Genomic DNA, 26,050 nt, shown 5'->3' with positions numbered 1-26,050 from the left:
TCAGATAAGCTATGTTCTATATGTATGAAAGCCAATGTGTCTCCCCATTTAAATTTATGTGATAATTGTGCCATAGCGTCCAAGCAAAGTAAGGACAGTAATGCCACAGATAATGATATTGCCCAAGATGATTCCTCAAATGAGGGGAGTAAACATGATACTACATCATCCCCTACTGTGTCTACACCAGTTTTGCCCATACAGGAGGCCCCTAGTACATCTAGTGCGCCAATACTTATTACCATGCAACAATTAACGGCTGTAATGGATAACTCCATAGCAAATCTTTTATCCAAAATGCCTACTTATCAGAGAAAGCGCGATTGCTCTGTTTTAAACACTGAAGAGCAAGAGGGCGCTGATGATAATTGTTCTGACATACCCTCACACCAATCTGAAGGGGCCATGAGGGAGGTTTTGTCTGATGGAGAAATCTCAGATTCAGGAAAAATTTCTCATCAAGCTGAACCTGATGTTGTGACATTTAAATTTAAATTAGAACATCTCCGCGCACTGCTTAAGGAGATGTTATCTACTCTGGATGATTGTGACAATTTGGTCATTCCAGAGAAATTATGTAAGATGGACAAGTTCCTAGAGGTTCCGGTGCCCCCCGACGCTTTTCCTATACCCAAGCGGGTGGCGGACATAGTAAATAAAGAGTGGGAAAGGCCCGGCATACCTTTTGTTCCCCCCCCTATATTTAAGAAATTATTTCCTATAGTCGACCCCAGAAAGGACTTATGGCAGACAGTCCCCAAGGTCGAGGGGGCGGTTTCTACTCTAAACAAACGCACTACTATTCCTATCGAAGATAGTTGTGCTTTTAATGATCCTATGGATAAAAAATTAGAAGGTTTGCTTAAAAAGATTTTTGTACAGCAAGGTTACCTTCTACAACCAATTTCATGCATTGTTCCTGTCACTACGGCAGCGTGTTTCTGGTTCGAGGAACTAGAAAAGTCACTCAGTAGAGAAACTCCATATGAGGAGGTTATGGACAGAGTTCACGCACTTAAATTGGCTAACTCTTTTGTTTTAGATGCCGCTTTGCAATTAGCTAGATTAGCGGCGAAAAATTCAGGGTTTGCTATCGTGGCGCGCAGAGCGCTTTGGCTAAAGTCTTGGTCAGCGGATGTGTCTTCCAAGACAAAATTGCTTAACATCCCTTTCAAAGGTAAAACATTATTTGGACCAGAATTGAAAGAGATTATTTCAGACATCACTGGGGGAAAGGGCCACGCCCTCCCACAGGATAGGTCTTTTAAGGCTAAAAATAAGCCTAATTTTCGTCCCTTTCGCAGAAACGGACCAGCCTCTAATTCTGCATCCTCTAAGCAAGAGGGTAATGCCTCACAGCCCAAACCAGCCTGGAAACCAATGCAAGGCTGGAACAAGGGTAAGCAGGCCAAGAAGCCTACCACTGCTACCAAAACAGCATGAAGGGATAGCCCCCGATCCGGGACCGGATCTAGTGGGGGGCAGACTCTCTCTCTTTGCTCAGGCTTGGGCAAGAGATGTTCAGGATCCTTGGGCGCTAGAAATAGTTTCTCAAGGTTATCTCCTGGAATTCAAAGAACTACCCCCAAGGGGAAGGTTCCACAGGTCTCACTTATCCTCAAACCAAATAAAGAGACAGGCATTCTTACATTGTGTAGAAGACCTGTTAAAGATGGGAGTGATACATCCAGTTCCAATAAGAGAACAAGGAATGGGATTTTATTCCAATCTGTTCGTAGTTCCCAAAAAAGAGGGAACATTCAGACCAATTTTGGATTTGAAGATCCTAAACAAATTTCTCAGGGTACCATCGTTCAAAATGGAAACTATTCGAACGATCCTACCCACCATCCAGGAAAGTCAATTTATGACTACCGTGGATTTAAAGGATGCGTACCTACATATTCCTATCCACAAGGAACATCATCAGTTCCTAAGGTTCGCTTTTCTGGACAAGCATTACCAGTTTGTGGCACTTCCATTCGGATTAGCCACTGCTCCAAGGATTTTCACAAAGGTACTAGGGTCCCTTCTAGCGGTTCTAAGACCAAGGGGCATTGCAGTAGTACCTTACTTGGACGACATCCTAATACAAGCGTCGTCCCTGTCAAAAGCAAAGGCTCATACGGACATCGTCCTAGCCTTTATCAGATCTCACGGATGGAAGGTGAACAAAGAAAAAAGTTCTCTGTCCCCGTCGACAAGAGTTCCCTTCTTGGGAACAATAATAGATTCCTTAGAAATGAGGATTTTTCTGACAGAGGTCAGAAAATCAAAACTTCTAAGCTCTTGTCAAGTACTTCATTCTGTTCCTCGTCCTTCCATAGCGCAGTGCATGGAAGTAATAGGATTGATGGTTGCAACAATGGACATAGTTCCTTTTGCACGAATTCATCTAAGACCATTACAACTGTGCATGCTCAAACAGTGGAATGGGGATTATACAGACTTGTCTCCGATGATTCAAGTAGGTCAAAAGACCAGAGATTCACTCCGTTGGTGGCTGACCCTGGACAATCTGTCCCAGGGAATGAGCTTCCGCAGACCAGAGTGGGTCATTGTCACGACCGACGCCAGTCTAGTGGGCTGGGGCGCGGTCTGGGAATCCCTGAAAGCTCAGGATCTATGGTCTCGGGAAGAGTCTCTTCTCCCGATAAACATTCTGGAACTGAGAGCGATATTCAATGCTCTCAGAGCTTGGCCTCAACTAGCAAAGGCCAAATTCATAGGGTTCCAATCAGACAACATGACGACCGTTGCATATATCAATCAGGGGGGAACAAGGAGTTCCCTGGCGATGAAAGAAGTGACCAAAATAATTCAATGGGCGGAGGATCACTCCTGCCACTTGTCTGCGATCCACATCCCAGGAGTGGAAAATTGGGAAGCGGATTTTCTGAGTCGTCAGACATTCCATCCGGGGGAGTGGGAACTCCATCCGGAAATCTTTGCCCAAATAACTCAATTATGGGGCATTCCAGACATGGATCTGATGGCGTCTCGTCAGAACTTCAAGGTTCCTTGCTACGGGTCCAGATCCAGGGATCCCAAGGCGACCCTAGTAGATGCACTAGTAGCACCTTGGACCTTCAACCTAGCTTATGTATTCCCACCGTTTCCTCTCATTCCCAGGCTGGTAGCCAGGATCAATCAGGAGAGGGCCTCGGTGATCTTGATAACTCCTGCGTGGCCACGCAGGACTTGGTATGCAGACCTGGTGAATATGTCATCGGCTCCACCATGGAAGCTACCTTTGAGACAGGACCTTCTTGTTCAGGGTCCATTCGAACATCCGAATCTGGTTTCCCTCCAACTGACGGCCTGGAGATTGAACGCTTGATTTTATCAAAGCGTGGGTTTTCAGATTCTGTAATAGATACTCTGATTCAGGCTAGAAAGCCTGTAACTAGAAAAATTTACCATAAAATATGGAAAAAATATATCTGTTGGTGTGAATCCAAAGGATTCCCATGGAACAAGATAAAAATTCCTAAGATTCTATCCTTTCTACAAGAAGGTTTGGAGAAAGGATTATCTGCAAGTTCTCTAAAGGGACAGATCTCTGCTTTATCTGTTTTACTGCACAAAAGACTGGCAGCTGTGCCAGATGTTCAAGCATTTGTTCAGGCTCTGGTTAGGATCAAGCCTGTTTACAGACCTTTGACTCCTCCCTGGAGTCTAAATCCTATCTGGTGTTCCATGCAGATAAGGTGGTTTTGCGTACTAAGCCTGGTTTTCTTCCGAAAGTTGTTTCTAACAAAAATATTAACCAGGAGATAGTTGTACCTTCTTTGTGTCCGAATCCAGTTTCAAAGAAGGAACGTTTGTTACACAATTTGGACGTTGTCCGTGCTCTAAAGTTCTATTTAGAGGCTACTAAAGATTTCAGACAAACATCTTCCTTGTTTGTTGTTTATTCTGGTAAAAGGAGAGGTCAAAAAGCGACTGCTACCTCTCTTTCCTTTTGGCTTAAAAGCATTATCCGATTGGCTTATGAGACTGCCGGACGGCAGCCTCCTGAAAGAATCACAGCTCACTCCACTAGGGCTGTGGCTTCCACATGGGCCTTCAAGAACGAGGCTTCTGTTGACCAGATATGTAAGGCAGCGACTTGGTCTTCACTGCACACTTTTGCCAAATTTTACAAATTTGATACTTTTGCTTCTTCGGAGGCTATTTTTGGGAGAAAGGTTTTGCAAGCTGTGGTGCCTTCCGTTTAGGTAACCTGATTTGCTCCCTCCCTTCATCCGTGTCCTAAAGCTTTGGTATTGGTTCCCACAAGTAAGGATGACGCCGTGGACCGGACACACCAATGTTGGAGAAAACAGAATTTATGCTTACCTGATAAATTACTTTCTCCAACGGTGTGTCCGGTCCACGGCCCGCCCTGGTTTTTTAATCAGGTCTGATGAATTATTTTCTCTAACTACAGTCACCACGGTACCATATGGTTTCTCCTATATATATTTCCTCCTGTCCGTCGGTCGAATGACTGGGGTGGGCGGAGCCTAGGAGGGACTATATGGCCAGCTTTGCTGGGACTCTTTGCCATTTCCTGTTGGGGAAGAGAATATCCCACAAGTAAGGATGACGCCGTGGACCGGACACACCGTTGGAGAAAGTAATTTATCAGGTAAGCATAAATTCTGTTTTTATGCATACTCTATTACGCCTATTAATTCTCTTATGTGTGGGATTGCTGGCACGCAATGTCTTTAATTTCTCTTACATTACTAGTAATGACATTAAACAATCAGATTGTAATATATCCTCACGGCAATAATTGTTCTTTATCTTCATTCTATGGGTTTCTCATAACCACAGTAAAAATAAATGTATACACTAAAGAACATTGCAGGTATATGTCGTGTTACATCTAATCATAAGAAACGGTAATCAAATACTTAGAGACAATGAGACCGCACAATCACTAACTAAGTATGGAGGAAGGCGTCAATATTGGACTCATACAGAGTTGTTTATTTAAAATAATAAAATTATCACAGATGAATTGATTTTAACAGCCAAATGTTAATAGCATGGCTGTGATCACTTTGCATACATGGCGTTGCAAGTTGGGAGAGTATATTCTCTTGGAAGTTATCCCAGTGGGTAACTAAACGTACCGATATTAATAAGTTATTTATGGGCATCGGTGGACTCTCGTGATGGGCAAGTTTTTTTGATGTGATTATTTGGATAACCTATATTAAACATAATTCAGCGATAATGCACCAACAGAGTGATAGAAAGGACAGCATTTCTATGTAAGCAAGTTTGCTATCCGTTATAATCTTCCTACTGTGTGTAATTCAGCCGAATAAATGTCAATCTCAGGTGCACGTAGAATTAGGTACCAAGAGCATGAGTAAATTTTAAACTGATGGAGGCAAATACCGGTGTGAATGTAACGATTGCATAAATATAAACAAACTATAGTTAACGATCGTAGATTGGGCATCATTGGCTCGCTCACAGCCAATCGAATAACTGAGTGTCAGTACTGACTCCGGTTACATAAAGTCGCTTGTGATTCGCTAATGGATGGGCGTGTACACAACACGCAACGGGATTGGTTAAGACATTAACACATAGTGTATTTAAAGAATCCTCAGTGTAACACTCGTCTTGTCAGTTGATTATACACATTGAGAAAGGCCGCTACTCGGCCAAAACACTTTGTGTGTTTGGTATGCTAGTGTGAATGTGTTTTTGATTTTAAACTCTTATATTGATTAATCCACCAAATAAGGAATTTGTTTGCAAGAGATTAGAGCATGGTAATCAGGCCATCCCTGTCACCTGAAGCCAGAGTATCCTGTTACTGGCCAGGAATACAGGGGGTGGTTGGAGCTATGCTCATTTTATCGGTACATTGCAGATGGTAATGAATTTCTGTGTGTGTGGTTAACAAGAGGTATATGGGAACTTTCCCAGTTGTAATATTAATTACATTTTAATAGTGGTTTCATAAAATAGTAAGTTTTAATTAATCTATCTTTGCAACTATTAGTTGAATTTGTTTCAACAATCGAAACAATATTTAATGGAATGAGTGCTAATTAACACCTTCTTGCCCTACTTCCCCCAATTCCCCCTTTTTTCAATTGACTATTAAGGGTTAGCACCAGGGATTACTATATCCCTCTTTCCTATTTAGTACTTTCACTGTGCCAATATTCCTTGTTCTTGCTAATATTGGTATATGCTTCTGTCTGTCAAATATACTTACATAGCTTCTAATAAGATTGGGATCAACATCTCACAATAATATTGGCTTATATTTGAGCTGCAAAAACAAATATACTTCTATCTGCTAAATATACTTACATAGTTCAAATAAAATTGGGATTAACATCTCGCAATAATATTGTTTTATATTTATGCTGCAAACAATTGCCTGTTAAATATGCCTTTAAATTTAAATAAAAACTTCTGTCTGCTAAATATACTTACATAGTTCAAATAAGATTGGGATTAACATATCACAATAATATTGACTTATATTTATGCTGCAAAAAATTGCCTGTTTAAATTTAAATAAAATAGGGATCTTAGTCACACAATATGTTCATATTCTGCTAAGCGAGTCACCACTTACATGGTGTCCCATATTAGACTGGTCCTAACTAACAAGTTTCCACACTGCAGCAAGTCATGTCTACACAGTGTGAAGCTTTCTAGCTTATTAAGTATATCACAATTTATCTGGAACACACCTGGGCTGGGTGGCGTGCATTAACCAAAGGGGAGGGATTTGGTCAGCTCCCTATTCAAAGATACTACAAAGGGTTTTTTTGGTTAATCACACCGCAAAAGGACTGTTTAATCTTAGCACACATATTGTGGGAGTGCTACTGGAGTGACCAAAACAATTACAAAACAACAAAAAGTATCAGTGCACATCCAACCACTTAAGTCCACTCTTTCATGGCATATTTGTATATGCTTCTGTCTGTCAAATATACTTACATAGCTTCTTTTTATTTTTTTTATTTTTATTACCAAAAAAGAAAGACAATTAACAATAAATTGTAACAGAGAAGGCGAAAATTGAAATACCAGTATACATATACAAATAGAGATATGCAAGAGTCAATATACCATACAAATTACGTTCCTCATAAATACATACTTGATCTCATGAATTGTTGGAACTGGGAAATAGTTTCAGCAAGTGAAAATAAACACCTTTTCCAATTAAACCAAACTGATTCTAAAGTGGCATATTTTCTTTATAAATAAAATCTCAAACAAAACCTCAAACTCCCATTGTGATATACTCAGCATACAAATAACCCCAACCAACAAACAATCGAAACCAGAAAACAAGACAAGAACAAAACAAAAAAACAACAACCCAGAACTCCCCCCCCCCCCCCCAACTACCATCACATATGTTCTCTCATATAGACTGCCACTCTCCTGTTAAATTAGCTTCTAATATATAAAGAGAATTCTTGAAAGGTTGAAGGACCAGTTTTTGAGTTTCCTGTTCTAATGACTTAATAAATACCCCCCACTTATTCATAAAGAATTTAATATTATTATCTATCTGTGTCTGAACTGAAGCTTGTTCTAAAAACATTTGATATGTTATCCCGTTTTTGAATTCAGAAAATTTAGGTTCTTTGCTAGACTTCCAATACTTTAATATAAGTTTTCTACCAATCAAAACTGCTGTATTTATTAGTAAATAATTAGAACCTGCTTCCTCCTGGGTCACCAGAAAGAATAGTGCATATTTATTTACCTGAAAATATTGGTTCAAAATTTTGAAATTTTGAAATTTCCCCCCAAAATCTTTGTATTACTGGACAAAGCCAGAAAAGGTGGATCATATCTGCTGCATAGTATTTACATTTACTACAAACTATCTTCCTACTAAATTTATCCCACCGGGCCTGCCAACCAGGTGTATAATAGCATTGATAAAGGATCTTTACCTGTTGTTCCCTAAAATATTCTCCTTTCATCGCCTTTGCCACCCTGTCCCCTGAATTCTTCATTAAATCTAATTCTAATTGGCTTCTACAAAGTGGATCCCATTTTAATTCCAGATATCTCGCATTGCTTTGTTCTTGGGATGCTAATAAAGCATGATATGAGTATGAAATAGAGAATTTCCCCATCTGGAAGATACTAATTATCTGCCTGAGTATATCATTATCCCATTCTATTGCCTTTATTTTCTTACACTGTTCAACATAGTAACGTATTTTTAGATAAGAGAAGAAAAGGCGATTTGACATATTGTATTCTAATTTACAATCATCAAAGGTTTTGATAGAGTTATCTTCTCTTTTAAGCAGCTGCGAGATATAGTTTATCCCTAGATCTTACCAGGCATTAAATCTGGCGGAGTCATATCCTTCCTCGAATTCTGGGTTGCCTCTGATTGTTAAAAAGAGCGACCCTCTATAATTTATCCCTATTCTGGAGCAGAATTGGCGCCAAGCCCGTATTGGTTGATCTATGATTAACATCCCTTTTATTTCTTTGGGGATTCGTTTCGGGGGCATATGCATCAGTGCTTTAAGAGCATAAGGGCTACTAAAGCTCCTTCAATTTCAGAGAAGGAAAAATGACCCTTATCAGTAAACCAGTCCCAGACAAATTTTAAATTGGATGCTAAATTATATAGTTAAAAATCAGGTAAAGCCATACCTACAGCCTCTTTCCTTGAACACAGTCGTTTGAGCGCTATCCTAGGCTTTTTGTTACTCTGGATGAATTGTGTTATTAGTTTGTTAATTAACACTCGATCTTTCCTCAATAATAATAATGGTAAGGCCTGAAAAATTTAAATAAATTTTGGGAGGGAGACCATTTTTATTAAGTGAATTCGACCTGCGAGAGATATAGGCAAGTTCCTCCACCTCTCTAAATCTTCCTTAAATGATGCAATAGCTGGTACAAAGTTTAAGCTGTACCATCTTTTAGAGTTAGATGCCAAATTTATCACTAAATATGTGATATAATCTTTGGCCTCCTTAAAGGGAATTATTGGAGAACTTTTTAGTTTAATAAGCCACATGAGTTCAGATTTTTCTTTATTAATCGCAAAACCAGAAAAGGCATGGAAGGCTTCTAAAGCCTCCATAATTATAGGTAAGTTATAATTAAGGTTTTGAACAAAAAGAAGAAGATCGTCGGCATAAATAGCTTGAATTATTCTATGACCTTCAATATTAATCCCTAGCAGATTTTGCCTAAAGAATATTGCTAGAGTCTCTAAGACCAGATTAAAAAGCAACAGGGATAATGGACAACCTTGTCTTGTCCCACGATAAAGAGTAAATTGCTCTGATATTAAGAAAGTAACACTTAGGGTCGCCCCCGGATTAGAATATAGCAGAGCAATAGTTTGAGAAAATTTACCCTCAATACCAAAATTAGTAATAGTCGTAAACATGTGATCCCATAATAGCGTATCAAACGCTTTTTGTGTATCTATCGAGATAACCGCAGCATCTTCTGTTAACTCTGTTCCTCTTTCCTTCTTTAGTTCACAATAATTAATTGCTATCTCTAATTTCCTTAGATTTTTAATAAGTGTCTTTCCTTTAATAAAACCAGTTTGGTCTGGGTGGATCAGTTCACTAATCACGTTTTGAAGTCTATTTGCTAGTATGTGTGTTAAGATTTTGTAATCGACGTTTAACAGAGAAATGGGCCTATATAAATCCAATGCTTCTCTGTTTTTACCTTGTTTATAGATTAAAATTATTCTAGATTCTATAAAATATTTAGAGGGTGTTTTGTTTTCCTGAAATAAACAATTGAAAACCTTACATAAAGTAGGGGTGATCTCATCTGCAAAAAATTTATAAAGTTCACCTGGAAGATCATCCGGGCCTGGCGCTTTGTTTAACTTCAATTTGGTAATAGAATTTTTAATCTCCTCTTCCGTAATTGGGAAGTTTAAAAAATCCAGATCTTCTTTGGCTATTTGGGGTAACTTAACCCTATCCCAAAACAGATCCTTCTTTAACTTATCTATGGGTTGGTCCTGATATAACCGTTTGAAATATTGCAAGAATTCCTCTAAGATATCTTGGGGGAGAGTGCATGTTTTATGTTTAGACTTAATTGAAGATATAATACTATTTGTTTTCTGTGTACTTACCAGTCTGGCCAAGAATTTACCTATCTTATTTCCAAATTGCATATAGTTACTATTTCTCTTTAACTCCTGCTGTGTTTTTTTTTTAAGATATGCCAGTTATCTCTTTGTTTTTTAGCTTCTAGATAATTTCGCCAATTACCTTTGCTATTATCTGTAACATATTTTTGGTATTTATTAATAATCTGTTTAGAGATACTTACATAGCTTCTAATAAGATTGGGATCAACATCTAACAATAATATTGGCTTATATTTGAGCTGCAAAAACAAATATACTTCTATCTGCTAAATATACTAACATAGTTCAAATAAAATTGGGATTAACATCTCGCAATAATATTGATTTATATTTATGCTGCAAAAAATTGCCTGTTAAATATGCCTTTAAATTTAAATAAAAACTTCTGTCTGCTAAATATACTTACATAGTTCAAATAAGATTGGGATTAACATCTCACAATAATATTGACTTTCGTCTATCGAGCCTTTGTTGGTTGCGCTCTCCCTCCATTACGATACCGGAGGGCAGAGTTTGTAATGCCATTATGATCGCTCAATATTAGAACCAGCCTTCTAAACACAAAGATGATGTTCATATGTTTTCTTACGTTTATGTTTGTGAAATTTATATCATTGGACGCTTAGACTCCTCGGTACAATAGCTGAGGTCCAGTAAGCCCTGAAAGTGTTTGCTACTGGCTATTTAAACCCATGTACACATATTGATAAGTGGACAGTTTGCAATTTAAGAGAAAAGCACACAAATAAAGAATTATATTGCTTTTATAATTTAAAGGGACAGTAGGCATGGTCCATGCTTCAAGTGAAAGCTAACCTATGTTATGTTTATCATAATACTTTCAGTTGTTTTTGTTTAGCTCATCCTTTGTGTCTTAGGATGCTACAGGAACTCACAAAAGATAAAATTGCTTTAACGTTTAAAGAAACAGTACCGCTTTTTATGTGTCAATTTTTCTTACTTATACTTCTTCTAAAGCTATGGCTCTTAGGGGTTTGTTGACACCGGTCACTCCATGCCACTTTTTTTCTGCTTTAGTGTCTCAAATATTTTATGGCCACATGCAGTGCACTGCTGTTCCTTGTAAATTTCATATGGAATTTTTGCACATGACATCGCTTATTTCATGTACTTACCAATGTATATTAACAGCAATGTTAACTCTTTAATTGGATTGTTTTCTGCACAACAGAAATAAAAATTGTAAAAAAAAGAAAGAAAAATTACACTCCTTTTTCTAAACCTTCTCCTCTTAAGATATTTACTATTGAGGAGTATGTTGACAGTGGTCACTTTATACCACACTCCTACAGTGTCCACAAAATATTAGGGCCCACATGGGCTGGATTTTTGTGAGTTCAATTCTACCTGCTACTGCAGTATCATTTTTATCCTGCCTCTCAGGCATGTACCTCTGTGATCTAGTGGAGCCAGCTGTAGTAGCCTGATGGTTAGCTTAGCTGTCTAGCAAGTGGGAGGTTCGCAGTTTGAAACCAGCTGCAGCTATTTGCACCTTGTATGGGTGCTAGCAAGCTGTTTAAGTAACCTTGGGTACTTGCAAAAGCTAACCTTACTAGATTATTTATTTGCGGATTTAGCTACCCTGGACGGCTCCGACTATACTGGTGTAATTTATTCTAGTACGTCCAGTAAGTTATAAGAATGCAAGACTGCATTTCCTATATTTCATGAGAAATGCCATCTCAGCTAAGGAGGCTGGGTAGACATTCCTGGGGTTAAGGAGTGGTTTTAAGTTTGGCTAAAAGAACCCCTTCTTCCTTAGAGGGTAGTTGATTCCTTCTAAGGTTTAGGAGGGGATGTACTACAGGGTTTTCAACAACATCCAACTGTGTACTTTATTACCGTCACTAGAGCGACGGCATTTTGGCTGATGAGTTGTCTGAGGTTTTTAAGTCAGAAACTCCTATGGATAAAATCCAGGATCGGATTAAGGCTTTACATTTGCTAATTCAATTATTTCTGATGCTTCTCTGCAGATTGCTAGATTAGCTGCTAAGGCTTCAGGTTTTTATACCCTAGCCCGCAGAGCCTTATGGTTGAAACCTTGGCCTGCGGACGTAGCATCCAAGTCTAAACTTCTGAACTATTCCTTACAAGGGAAAGACCTTGTTTGGACCTGGCTTGAAGGAAATTTTACAACCAGTCATGGTACAAGGGTTAACAATCAAAGAACCCTGCTGCTGTTTCCAAGTCAGCATGAAGGGTTCGCCCATGATCCGGGACCGGATCTGGTAGGGGGCAGACTTTCCTTTTTCATTCAAGCTTGGGTGCGAGATGTTCAGGATCCCTGGGCTACAGCATTAGTGTCTCAGGGATACAAACTGGAGTTCAGAATATTTTCCCCCGAGGAAGATTTCTTCGTTCAAGATTATCTGCAGACCAGATAAAAGGAGAGGGGTTCTTAATTTGTGTAAGAGACCTCTCTTCCATGGGAGTGATTTGTCCCATTCCAATACAGGAACAGCTACAGGGTTTTTATCCAGATCTGTTTGTAGTTCCCAAAAAGAAGGGAACCTTCAAACATATCTTGGACTTCAAGAGTCTAAACAAGTTTCTCAGAGTTCCATTTTTCAAGATGGAAACTATTCGTACCATTCTTCCATTGACCCAGGAGGGTCAATTTATGATGACAGTGGATCTAAAGGATGCATATCTTCATGTTCCTATCCACAGAGATCTTCTCAGATTCCTGAGGTTTGCCTTTCTGGACAAACATTTTTCGTTCGTGGCTCTCTCTTTCGGTCTGGCCACGGCACCCTGAATTGTCAAAGGTTCTGGGGTCTCTACTGGCGGTTCTAAGACCGCGGAACAAGGTCCCATACCGAGAACTCACGGGTGGATAAATCTGGCAGTGAGTTCATTAATTCCGCAGACAAGGGTAAGCTTTCTGGGGACTCTAATCTACTTTCTATCCATGAGAATTTTTCTGACAGAGGTCAGAAAGTCAAAGATTCTGAACACATGTCGAGCCCTTCAGTCCACTCCTCGGCCATCAGTGGCTCTGTCCATGGAGGTAATCTGATTGATGGTGGCGGCAATGGACATCATACCGTTTGCTCGGTTTCATCTCAGGCCTCTGCAGCTAAGCATGCTCAGACAGTGGAATGGAGAATATACAGATTTATCTCCTCGAATAACCCTAGATCAGGAGACGAGGGACTCTCTTCAATGGTGGTTGTCTCTGGATCATCTGTCCCAGGGGACATGCTTTCGCAGACCTTCATGGGTGATTGTGACAACGGATGCCAGCCTTTTAGGATGGGGAGCAGTCTGGGGCTCTTTAAAGGCTCAGGGGGTATGGACTCAGGCAGAGTCTCTCCTTCCCATCAACATTTTAGAGCTGAGGGCGATCTTCAATGCGCTTCGGTTCTGGCCTCAGTTGGCTTTGGCCAAATTAATCAGATTCCAGTCGGACAACATAACGACGGTGGCTTACATCAATCATCAGGGAGGAACAAGGAGCTCCTTAGCGATGACCGAAGTAGCCAAGATAATCCAGTGGGTGGAGGCCCATTCTTGCCATCTGTCGGCGATCCACATCCCAGGGGTGGACAACTGGGAGGCAGATTTTCTGAGCAGGCAGACTTTTCATCCAGAACTCCACCTGGAAATATTCTCCAAACTGATTCTCAGATGGGGTCGGCCGGAGTTGGATCTCATGGCATCTCGTCAGAATGCCAAGCTTCCGAGATAAGGGTCCAGGTCCAGGGATCCCCAGACCGAACTGATAGATGCCTTGGCAGTTCCTTGGTCCTTCAGCCTAGCATGTCTTTTCCCCCCCGTTTGCACTCCTTCCCCGGGTTATTGCTCGAATCAAACAGGAGAGGGCATCAATTATTCTCATTGCTCCTGGGTGACCTTGCAGGATTTGGTATGCCGATCTGGTGGACATGTCATCTCTGCCACCTTGGAAGCTTCCATTGAGGAAGGACCTTCTCATTCGGGGTCCCTTCCGTCACCCGAATCTAGTTTCTCTGCAGCTGACTGCTTGGAGATTGAATGCTTAATCTTATCCAAGCGAGGGTTCTCTGATTCGGTCATAGATACCTTAATTCAGGCGCGTAAGCCGGTAACTAGGAAGATTTACCATAAGATATGGCGCAAATATATTTATTGGTATGAATCCAAGGGCTACTCATGGAGTAGAGTTAGGGTTCCCAGGATTTTGTCTTTTCTCCAAGAAGGATTGGAGAAGGGGTTATCAGCAAGTTCCCTAAAGGGTCAGATCTCTGCCTTATCTATTTTGTTGCACAAGCGTCTGGCAGATGTACCAAATATTCAATCTTTTTTTCAGACCTTGATTAGAATTAGGCCTGTGTTTAAACCAATTGCTCCTCCATGGAGTTTGAATTTAGTTCTTCAAGGGGTTCCGCTTGAACCTATGCATTCCATAGATATTAAGTTATTATCTTGGAAAGTTTCATTTCTTGTTGCCATTTCTTCTGCTCGAAGAGTGTCTGAGCTTTCGGCATTACAATATACTTCTCCTTACCTTATTTTTCCTTTGGATAAGGTGGTTTTACGTACTAAACTTGGTTTTCCTCCTAAAGTTGTTTCAGACAAGAACATTAATCAGGAGATTGTTGTTCTTTCCTTGTGTCCTATTCCTTCTTCTCAGAAGGGAACGCCTGCTACACAACTTGGACGTAGTCCGTGCTCTAAAATTTTACTTACCAGCGACTAAGGACTTTCGTCAATCGTCTTCTTTATTTGTCATTTTTTCGGGAAAACTTAAGGATCAGAAAGCTACAGCTACCTCTCTTTCCTTTTGGCTGAAGAGTATCATCCGTTTTGCATATGAGACTACTGGACAGCAGCCTCCTGAAAGAATTACGGCTCATTCCACTAGGGCTGTTGCTTCCTCATGGGCATTCAAAAATGATGCTTCTGTTGAACAGATTTACAAGACTGCAACTTGATCCTCTCTTCACACTTTTTCTTAATTTTACAAATTTGATACTTTTGCCTCGGCTGAGGCTGTTTTTGGGAGAAAGGCAGTGGTGCCTTCCGTTTAGGTTCCCTGTCTTGTCCCTCCCTTATCATCCGTGTACTATAGCTTTGGTATTGTATCCCACAAGTAAGGATGAAATCTGTGGACTCATCGTGTCTTTAAAAAGAAAAGAAAATTTATGCTTGCCTGATAAATTTGTTTCTTTTTAGACACGATGAGTCCACGGCCCGCCCTGTTTTATGAGACAGGTTATTATTTTTTGTTAAACTTCAGACACCTCTGCACCTTGGCTTTTCCTTTCTCTTTCTAACATCGGTCGAATGACTGGAGTGGGAGGGAAGGGAGGAGCTATATATACAGCTCTGCTGTGGTGCTCTTTGCCTCCTCCTGCTGACCAGGAGGCGTAATCCCACAAGTAAGGATGAAATCCGTGGACTCATCGTGTCTAAAAAGAAACAAATTTTTCAGGTAAGCATAAATTTTCTTTCTCTTGTAAGATGTATCGAGTCCACGGATTCATCCATACTTTTGGGATATTCTCCTTCCTAACAATAAGTGGCAAAGAGAGCACCCACAGCAGAGCTGTCTATATAGCTCCTCCCCACCAGTCATTCTCTTTGCCTGCTTAACTGATAGGAAGGGTAAAGTGAGTGTGGTGACAAAAATGGTAGTTTTTATTTTCTCAAGCAAACGTTTGTTATTTTAAATGGTACCGGTGTGTACTATTCACTCTCTGCCAGAAAAGGGATGAAGATTTCTGTAAGGAGGTTAATGATCTTAGCACTTTGTAACTAAGATCCACTGCTGTTCACACAGAAGCTGAGGAGTACAGGAAAACTTCAGTTGGGGGAACGGTTTGCATGCTAAGCTGCATTGAGGTATGTTCAGTCCATTTTTTTCTAGACAGACTGTGATAATTCTAGAAAAGGCTGACAATATCCCCATGAGGGAAGGGTAAGCTGTATTCAGACACTTAATAGAGAATCCCAGCTTGCATAGAGGGCTCATTTGTTACTAGTGGCATTTATAAGAAAAAACGTTTTTTATTAAAAAATGTAACGTTTTTTGAGGGACTTTAAGGGGTCATTGTGGCTGATTTAAGGGTTATTAACCCACATGGCTAGTCTAGAAACACTTTGATGTGTTTCTTTTAGGCCCCACTAACATCGAGTGAGGTGGGAGGGGCCTATTTTCGCGCCTCAGTTGCGCAGTTTCTTTTACTCTGAAGACATCCAGCTGCTTCTCCAGAGGGTCCTGCTGTGTTTGAGGGCCTAAAAGAAGGTTTTTCCCCACAAATCTATCCTAAAGGGCAGGTAGGCGCTGAACGTTTTTATACCAGTTTTTTGACGTTTTGTCAATCCGGTTTTTACATTAAGGGGCTAATCGTTTATTGGCTGGCTGTGCAAACTTACTAAGGCTTTATGATTCTACTGTAAAAATTTCGTAAAGTTTACTGCTTTTTTACACTGTTTTGCAGAGTTTGTGCATCTTTTTTTCTCTTAACCCCTTAATGACCACAGCACTTTTCCATTTTCTGTCCGTTTGGGACCAAGGCTATTTTTACATTTTTGCGGTGTTTGTGTTTAGCTGTAATTTTCTTCTTACTCATTTACTGTACCCACACATATTATATACCGTTTTTCTCGCCATTAAATGGACTTTCTAAAGATACCATTATTTTCATCATATCTTATAATTTACTATAAAAAAAATGATAAAATATGAGGAGAAATGGAAAAAAACACACTTTTTCTAACTTTGAGCCCCAAAATCTGTTACATATCTACAACCACCAAAAAACACCCATGCTAAATAGTTTCTAAATTTTGTCCTGAGTTTAGAAATACCCAATGTTTACATGTTCTTTGCTTTTTTTGCAAGTTATAGGGCCATAAATACAAGTAGCACTTTGCTATTTCCAAACCATTTTTTTCCAAAATTAGCGCTAGTTACATTAGAACACTAATATCTTTCAGGAATCCCTGAATATCCCTTGACATGTATATATTTTTTTTTAGTAGACATCCCAAAGTATTGATCTAGGCCCATTTTGGTATATTTCATACCACCATTTCACCGCCAAATGCGATCAAATACAAAAAATCTTTCACTTTTTCACAAACTTTCGGTTTCTCACTGAAATTATTTACAAACAACTTGTGCAATTATGGCATAAATGGTTGTAAATTCTTCTCTGGGATCCCCTTTGTTCAGAAATAGCAGACATATATGGCTTTGGCGTTGCTTTTTGGTAATTAGAAGGCCGCTAAATGCCACTGCACACCACAAGTGTATTATGCCCAGCAGTTAAGGGGTTAATTAGGGAGCTTTTAGGGAGCTTGTAGGGTTAATTTTAGCTTTAGTGTAGTGTAGTAGACAACCCCAAGTATTGATCTAGGCACATTTTGGTATATTTCATGCCACCATTTCACCGCCAAATGCGATCAAATTAAAAAAAAACGTAAATTTTTTCACAATTTTAGGTTTCTCACTGAAATCATTTACAAACAGCTTGTGCAATTATGGCACAAATGGTTGTAAATGCTTGTCTGGGATCCCCTTTGTTCAGAAATAGCAGACATATATGACTTTGGTGTTGCTTTCTGGTAATTAGAAGGCCGCTAAATCCTGCTGCGCCTCACACGTGTATTATGGCTAGCAGTGAAGGGGTTAATTAGGGAGTTTGTAGGGAGCTTGCAGGGTTAATTTTAGCTTTAGTGTAGAGATCAGCCTCCCATCTGACACATCCCACCCCCTGCTCCCTCCCAAACAGCTCCCTTCCCTCCCCCAACCCACAATTGTCCCCGCCATCTTAAGTACTGGCAGAAAGTATGCCAGTACTAAAATAAAAGGGTTTTAAAAAAATAAATACATTTTTTTTAGCATATTTACATATGCTACTGTGTAGGATCCCCCCTTAGCCCCCAACCTCCCTGATCCCCCCCCAAAACCGCTCTCTAACCCTCCCCTCTGCCTTATTGGGGGCCATCTTGGTTACTGGCAGCTGTCTGCCAGTACCCAGTTTGCAATAAAAAGTGCTTTTTTTTGTTTTTTGTTTTTTTCTGTAGTGTAGCTTTGTAGCTCCCCCCCCCCCACACAGACAAACCCCCACCACCTTGCTGATCGTTTTTTTTACATTATTTACATTTTTTTTACATTTTTTATTTCAGCATTTTCTGTAGTGTAGCGGTTCCCACCCGCTCCCTCCCCGTGCACGCGCCCCCAGCCGCCCACGATCCCGCCCCCCTTCACACAACCAGGGCCATCGATGGCCGCCACCCGCCTCCCGGTCCGGCTCCCACCCACCAACGCAGTAAGCCACCGATCTCCGGTGCAGAGAGGGCCACAGAGTGGCTCTCTCTGCACCGGATGGCTTAAAAAGGTTATTGCAGGATGCCTCCATATCGAGGCATCACTGCAATAACCGGAAAGCATCTGGAAGCGAGCAGGATCGCTTCCAGCTGCTTTCCACACTGAGGACGTGCAGGGTACATCTCAGGCGTTAACTGCCTTTTTTCTGAGGACGTACCCTGCACGTCCTCAGTCGTTAAGGGGTTAAAGGCACAGTACCGTTTTTTTCTAAGTATTATTTACTTTGAATAAAGTGTTTTTCAAGCTTGCTTGTTTCATTACTAGCCTGTTTAACATGTCTGACACCAAGGAAAATCCTTGTTCAATGTGTTTAGAAGCCATTGTGGAACCCCCTGTTAGAATGTGTCCCACTTGCACTGATATGTCTATAAATTATAAAGAACATTTTATAGCACTTAAAAATATAGCAATAGATGATTCTCAGACAGAAGGAATTGAGGGTTTGCCATCTAGCTCTCCCCAAGTGTCACAACCAGTAACGCCCGCACAAGTGACGCCAAGTACCTCTAGTGCGTCGACTTCATTTACTTTACAAGACATGGCCACAGTTATGAATACAACCCTCACAGCGGTTTTATCTAAACTGCCTGGTTTACAAGGAATGCGTGATCTTAATTCAGGCGTCGACTTTCCAGTTAACCAAGTCTCACACGGACATTGTGTTGGCTTTTCTGAGATCTCACGGGTGGAAGGTGAACATAAAGAGTTCTCTCTTCCCTCTCACAAGAGTTTCCTTCCTAGGGACTCTGATAGACTCGGAAGAAATGAAAATATTTCTGACGGAGGTCAGAAAATCAAAACTCTTAACCACTTGCCGAGCTCTTCGTTCCATTCCTCGGCCATCAGTGGCTCAGTGTATGGAGGTAATCGGACTCATGGTAGCGGCAATGGACATAGTTCCTTTTGCCCGCCTACACCTCAGACCACTGCAACTGTGCATGCTCAAACAGTGGAATGGGGATTATGCAGATTTATCTCCGCAAATTCATCTGGATCAGGACCTACCGCCAGACTACTCTGAATGCACCCGATCACGGACCAGAGATTCTCTTCTCTGGTGTTTGTCTCAGGACCACCTGGCTCAGGGAATGTGTTTCCGCAGGCCAGAGTGGATTATTGTAACGACAGATGCCAGCCTGCTAGGCTGGGGTGCAGTCTGGAACTCCCTGAAAGCACAGGGTTTATGGTCTCGAGAGGAAACTCTCCTCCCGATAAACATTCTAGAACTGAGAGCGATATTCAATGCGCTTAAGGCGTGGCCTCAGCTAGCTGCGGCCAAATTCATCAGATTTCAGTCGGACAACATCACGACTGTAGCTTACATCAATCACCAAGGAGGAACACAGAGTCCTCTAGCGATGATGGAAGTAACCAAAATAATCCGATGGGCGGAGACTCACTCTTGCCATCTTTCAGCAATCCATATCCCAGGGGTAGAGAACTGGGAGGCAGATTTCCTAAGTCGTCAGACTTTTCATCCGGGGGAGTGGGAGCTCCATCCGGAAATATTTGCCCAGCTGACTCAGCTATGGGGCACACCAGAATTGGATCTGATGGCGTCCCGTCAGAACGCCAAACTTCCTTGTTACGGGTCCAGGTCCGGGATCCCCAGGCAGTACTGATAGATGCTCTAGCAGTGCCCTGGTCCTTCAACCTGGCCTATGTATTTCCACCGTTTCCTCTCCTCCCACGTCTGGTTGCCTGAATCAAGCAGGAGAGAGCTTCAGTGATTCTGATAGCACCTGCGTGGCCACGCAAGACTTGGTATGCAGACGTAGTGGACATGTCATCTGTTCCACCGTGGACTCTGCCATTGAGGCAGGACCTTCTAATCCAAGGTCCTTTCAAGCATCCAAATCTAATTTCTCTGCGTCTGACTGCTTGGAGATTGAACGCCTGATTTTATCAAAGCGTGGTTTCTCTGAGTCGGTCATTGATACCCTGATTCAAGCTAGAAAGCCTGTCACCAGGAAAATCTATCATAAGATTTGGCGCAAATATCTTTATTGGTGTGAATCCAAGGGTTACTCATGGAGTAAGATTAGGATTCCTAGAATATTGTCTTTTCTCCAAGAAGGATTGGAGAAGGGGTTATAAGCTAGCTCCTTAAAAGGACAGATTTCTGCTTTGTCTATTCTTTTACACAAGCGTCTGGCAGATGTCCCAGACGTTCAAGCGTTTAGTCAGGCTTTAGTCAGAATCAAGCCTGTATTCAAACCTGTTGCTCCGCCATGGAGCCTAAACTTAGTTCTTAAAGTTCTTCAAGGGGTTCCGTTTGAACCTATGCATTCCATAGATATCAAGCTTCTATCTTGGAAAGTTCTGTTTTTAGTAGCTATCTCTTCGGCTCGAAGAGTTTCTGAGTTATCTGCTTTACAGTGTGACTCACCTTATCTTGTTTTCCATGCAGATAAGGTAGTTTTGCGTACCAAACCTGGATTTCTTCCTAAGGTTGTTTCTAATAGGAATATCAATCAGGAAATTGTTGTTCCTTCACTGTGTCCTAATCCTTCTTCAAAGAAGGAACGTCTGTTGCACAATTTTGATGTGGTTCGTGCTTTACAGTTCTTCTTACAAGCAACCAAAGATTTCCGTCAAACATCTTCATTGTTTGTTGTTTATTCTGGTAAGTGGAGAGGCCAAAAAGCTACGGCTAATTCTCTTTCTTTTTGGCTGAAAAGCATCATCCGTTGGGCTTATGAGGCTGCTGGCCAGCAGCCTCCTGAAAGGATTACTCCTCATTCTACTAGAACTGTGGCTTCCACATGGGCTTTTAAAAATGATGCTTCTGTTGAACAGATTTGTAAGGTGGCGGCTTGGTCTTCGCTTCATGCTTTTTCCAAATTTTACAAATTCGATACTTTTGCTTCTTCGGAGGCTATTTTTGGGAGAAAGGTTCTACAAGCAGTGGTGCCTTCCGTTTAAGGAACCTGTGTTGTCCCTCCCTTCATCCGTGTCCTAAAGCTTTGGTATTGTTATCCCACAAGTATGGATGAATCCGTGGACTCGATACATCTTACAAGAGAAAACAGAATTTATGCTTACCTGATAAATTTCTTTCTCTTGTGATGTATCGAGTCCACGGCCCACCCTGTCTGTTTAAGACAGGTAGTATATTTTTATTTAAAATACTTCAGTCACCTCTGCACCCTATAGTTTCTCCTTTTTCTTCCTAGCCTTCGGTCGAATGACTGGGTGGGGTGGAGCTAAGGGAAGAGCTATATAGACAGCTCTGCTGTGGGTGCTCTCTTTGCCACTTCCTGTTAGGAAGGAGAGTATCCCACAAGTATGGATGAATCCATGGACTCGATACATCACAAGAGAAAGAAATTTATCAGGTAAGCATAAATTCTGTTTTTCTGAATAAAGTAGATGTAGGTATGTTTTTATAAAGGTAAACTTACCTTGTGTTTTTCAGAAAAAAATGTTTGTTTTCAGTGATTTTGTTTAAAACCCACTTCATATTAAAGGTAGTTTTCTATGCAAAATGTACATTTTCTTATTTGTTACAGCTTATCAGTTTGCATTATTAACCCTAAATAGCTATGTGTTTAATCTTCACAAAAGGTTAAATACACAGGAAAACTCCCCCTAGGGAGCAGAACATGGCTGGGTTGTGTAGCTGCTGCTGCTCCTAACTGGCTCTTTTGAGGTTTCCTACTCAAGATCTGCAATTCTCCTATGAGGGACTTTACCTCTGTATTTAGCCCTTTTTATCATTTTTACTTTGGAGTTTGATAATGTTAATAAATAAAACTTGATTTGTTCAACAAGTAAGAAATTTAAAAACAAATTACGCATTTAATGAAATATTATTGATAGAATACTTTCTTATTTTTAGAGCATAAAGTAATATGGCTTCAATCTTATTTTATATTTACACCATTATATGTTTTTCTACCGTTTTAGCTCCCACGTGCAGTCAGCACACAAACACTGAGTGGAGCAGGTCTCCTTAAAATGTTTAACAGAGCCACTGATGCCGTCAACAAAATGACAATCAAGATGAATGAATCTGACATTGTGAGTATTTCCTGTTTGTTCTATATTTGCTGCAGCATTACTTTAGCAGTAGCAATTGAAGCATGACGAGTTTCACTCACTGACAATAAAATAGGTGGTAAAATTTAATGGGACATTCAAGACATTTTTTTATTTATGTATCAGGAATTATTTGCTGAATTGCAAATAATCTGCAATGACCCTCCCTTCCCACTGGGCGGAGCTATTTAGAACAGGGCAAGGTGTGCCTGAGGGAAAGGTCATGCCGTGGTGGACCTAGTTTTAGCGTGCACTGGGTCTATTGCAGATTTATACAGTAATAATTGATCAGTAGAGTTCTGAAAAGGACTCAGACTTAACGTTTATAATTTCTCACTAATAGCCTTACTTAATCATGAGTAAATCATCCCCTATGTTTAACACTTACAGTCGAGACTTAGGACCCAAAAGTGGTCCCTGATATAGGGGCATATATCAAGGTTTCTCAGACATGGCTCGCACACCTACACAATCCGGATAGAAAAGTTAACTGTTTATATTTGCATTATATTTACATATGGTAATCTGCATAGCTAGTTTCATGTTGTAAAAACTTATGTTTTGAAGCAAGGTATACTATTTTGATATGATATTTTGGCCTTTGTGAAACCTTGAATTTTTCAATAAAGCTCTTTTAAAACATAAAAAAAAGAAATTTATGCTGTTGTTTTGGAGTCTCAGGGTACACCCCTTGAAAAGTCTCTTGAACGTTTTTATGACATTTTTTGCTGTAGCTAATGAGGAGAGAGATAAATGAGCTCCTGCACATAGCAGCTAATCATTGTGCAGCGTGTAAGAGTGTCAGGGCTCTGCATTCAGCAAGAGTTAAATTACAGGGAAAGCAAAATTAGTTATAAAAGTGCATTGGAAAGTTTTTGTTTGTTTGTTTTTTACATTTTTGCATAATTTAATATTTTATGGTAAGTTTATTTTGTAGCTTAACCCTTGGGCCAAATGGATGTAGATCTACAACATGCGGTACATAACCAATAGAACCGCATAATGTAGATATTGCTGGAAGTGACAACCAAGACTTAGTGTCCCTGGGCTTCCAGCGTCTGCCTTCATTTGGTAACAGAGCAGGGTCGGTTCTCTGTTACCATATGACGGCACGCAGCTAAAACACTGTCTCTAACAATCTGGCAGATTGTTAGAGACAGTGTCATAGTCTTATCATTGTAATGATCTCTCTTGGTGCCGCAGGAGGTGTGGGCGGTTCAGCTGAGGAGGAGGGACCTTTTGCTACAGAAAAACAATTAAGGGAGAGGGAGGGATGGGCCACTGCACTACAGAAAAGGGCTGGAAAACAGTGGGGGGGGGGGGGTGCCCTATATAACGACCACTACACTGCAGAATTATTTTTAATAAAGTAAAAGAAAATTAAAAATACATATAAATTAGGTATTAGCAGAGACAGCTGCCAGTGCCAAAGATGGCTGCCTCTAGTGGGAGGGGGAAGGTTAGAGAGCTGTTTTAGAGGGATCAGGGAGGTGACAGGATAATCTCTACATTACAATGCTATTTCCCTTACCAGTTAACCAATTAGCCCCTTCACTGCCGGGAATTTCAGAAGTGTGTTGCACAGCTGCAATTAGCAGTCTTCTAATTAACAAAAAGCAATGGCAAAGCCATGTATGTCTGCTATTACCGAGCAAGGGTCACCCCAGAGAAGCTATTACAATCATGTGTGCCATGATTGCACAAGCAATATGTAAATAATTTCAGTGGGAAACCCAAAGTTTGTGAAAAGTTAACCATTTTTTTTATATATGATCGCATTTGGCCAGAAAATGGTGGCATGAAATAAACCAAAATGAGACTAGATCAGTACCTTGGGTTGTCTACTTAAAAAAAATATATAGTTTTGATGAAGAAGGGGTTAATGTCCCTTTAAGGTGGAGCAACAGTGAAAATGAATTGTGCTAGTTTTTACCTGTCTGGTGCTTATATTTCTGTTAATTTTGAGAGAACATTTATAACTGACAAATGCATCTAAGCTCCACATTAAACTTTATTTAAAGTGATTATAAAGTTTAAAGAACGAAAACCCATTATCTAAAATTACTCTTAAAAACAGGGGCACTTTAATTCATTAAACTTTACAAACAGGCTTTTTTTTTTTTTTTAAATACTTACCTGTTTGTTAGGGTAAACAGACTGCCAATCCGCTGCCCGCTTTTCTGTATTTTGCATATTGATGATGAATCTGGCTTCCTTCATTTGTTGCGGGCCCCACGAGCTGGATACCAATGGGGGCACGCAAAGATTGGAGAAAGACAGATTCGTCATCAATCTGCAAAATACAGAAGGAGAAGTGGGCGGAGGATCGGTGGTCTGTTTACTGTAACAAAAAGGTACGTTTTTAAAAAGCATATTTATAAAGTTTAATGAATTAAAGTGCCCCTGTTTTTAAGAGTATTTTTAGATACTGGGCTTTAATTCCTTAAACGTTACAATCACTTTATACATAAAATAACGTATCCTTGAATTGGACATTAGAGGAATACAAATTATTGGGTTGAAAGTTATGTTTAAAAGTAGATTAATATATTCAATATTTATATTTCACTCACACAAGCTTACTGAAGTTTTTTTCTAGTTATATATACGTACTTCCCATTGTTGCTATATATTAACAGTTTGAGCTGTCACCATTTTACTTTGTTTTAAATGGTTAGTCCTTTAAAATTCATATTTTATTTTTCTGGACAGCTATTCTGTTCCAATCGCCCACAAATATTTCAGTATTTTTTTCTATTATATTTTAGTCTTTAAATTACTATTTTTGCTTATTGCTCTGTGTAAAAATAACTCCCTCCTGAATTTTAACTTATTTTAATGTTTTTTTTCATCATTCTGTTTTAAAAGAGAAACCAGAGCACAATGCACTACTGGGGACTGACTGATGGATACACACGTCTCTTGTCATGGGCTCATCATGTGTGTTCAGCTATGGTGCATTTTTGCTCTGAAGCTCGCTTTAACTTAATCTCTCTGCAGAGGTTAAACACACAGTTTAGAACATTTTTTGTTTTGCACTATTATGTGCTTTTAAAATATAAACTGTAATAAAACTCAAACCCATAAAAGAGAAAGTTAAAAACACCATTTCAACCACAAACATGTATTTATTGTGCTTAATGAAAATCCCCATATGCCGTGTTTGATCATTGGCTCATTATTCTACTTCCCTTTACAGGTAGCTGCAGTAATATGTTTGTATTCTTTTTTTTTTTTTTTTGGAAAGGATCTGTTTGCAGGTTACAACATTCAGTTCAGACAGTAACATTCTTATAGTATCCTAATGTTAAGGAACAAGTCATTCGAACAGACTTGAAATTTGCAAAAAAACAACAACAAAAAAACATAATATATAATTATACATGTCAATGAAATACAAAGCAATAAATCAACTGTTATGTCATAGGTACATATTGAGAAAAAAATAAGAAACCGATATGGACTCTATTGCTATATAGTTTTATATTGGTCTACTATTATGTAACTAAATCTCAGTC

The 26,050-nt window shown here is 40.0% G+C and overlaps 1 protein-coding gene across 1 annotated transcript in view; it reads left to right on the top strand.

Moving 5' to 3' along the window:
* The window catches only part of SNX1 (sorting nexin 1), a 240,470-nt gene that overhangs the window by 114,644 nt on the left and 99,776 nt on the right, over nt 1-26,050 (top strand). Inside the window, exon 9 of the mRNA XM_053717383.1 lies at nt 22,401-22,514. Within this exon, the coding sequence (XP_053573358.1) occupies nt 22,401-22,514 (114 nt within the window). The remainder of the gene's footprint in view (nt 1-22,400; nt 22,515-26,050) is intronic.

Source organism: Bombina bombina, chromosome 6 (genome assembly GCF_027579735.1).
Source record: "Bombina bombina isolate aBomBom1 chromosome 6, aBomBom1.pri, whole genome shotgun sequence".
NCBI classification, from domain to species: Eukaryota; Metazoa; Chordata; class Amphibia; order Anura; family Bombinatoridae; genus Bombina; species Bombina bombina.
Note: the sequence above shows the minus strand (reverse complement) of the source record. Positions and strands in the feature narration are given on the sequence as shown.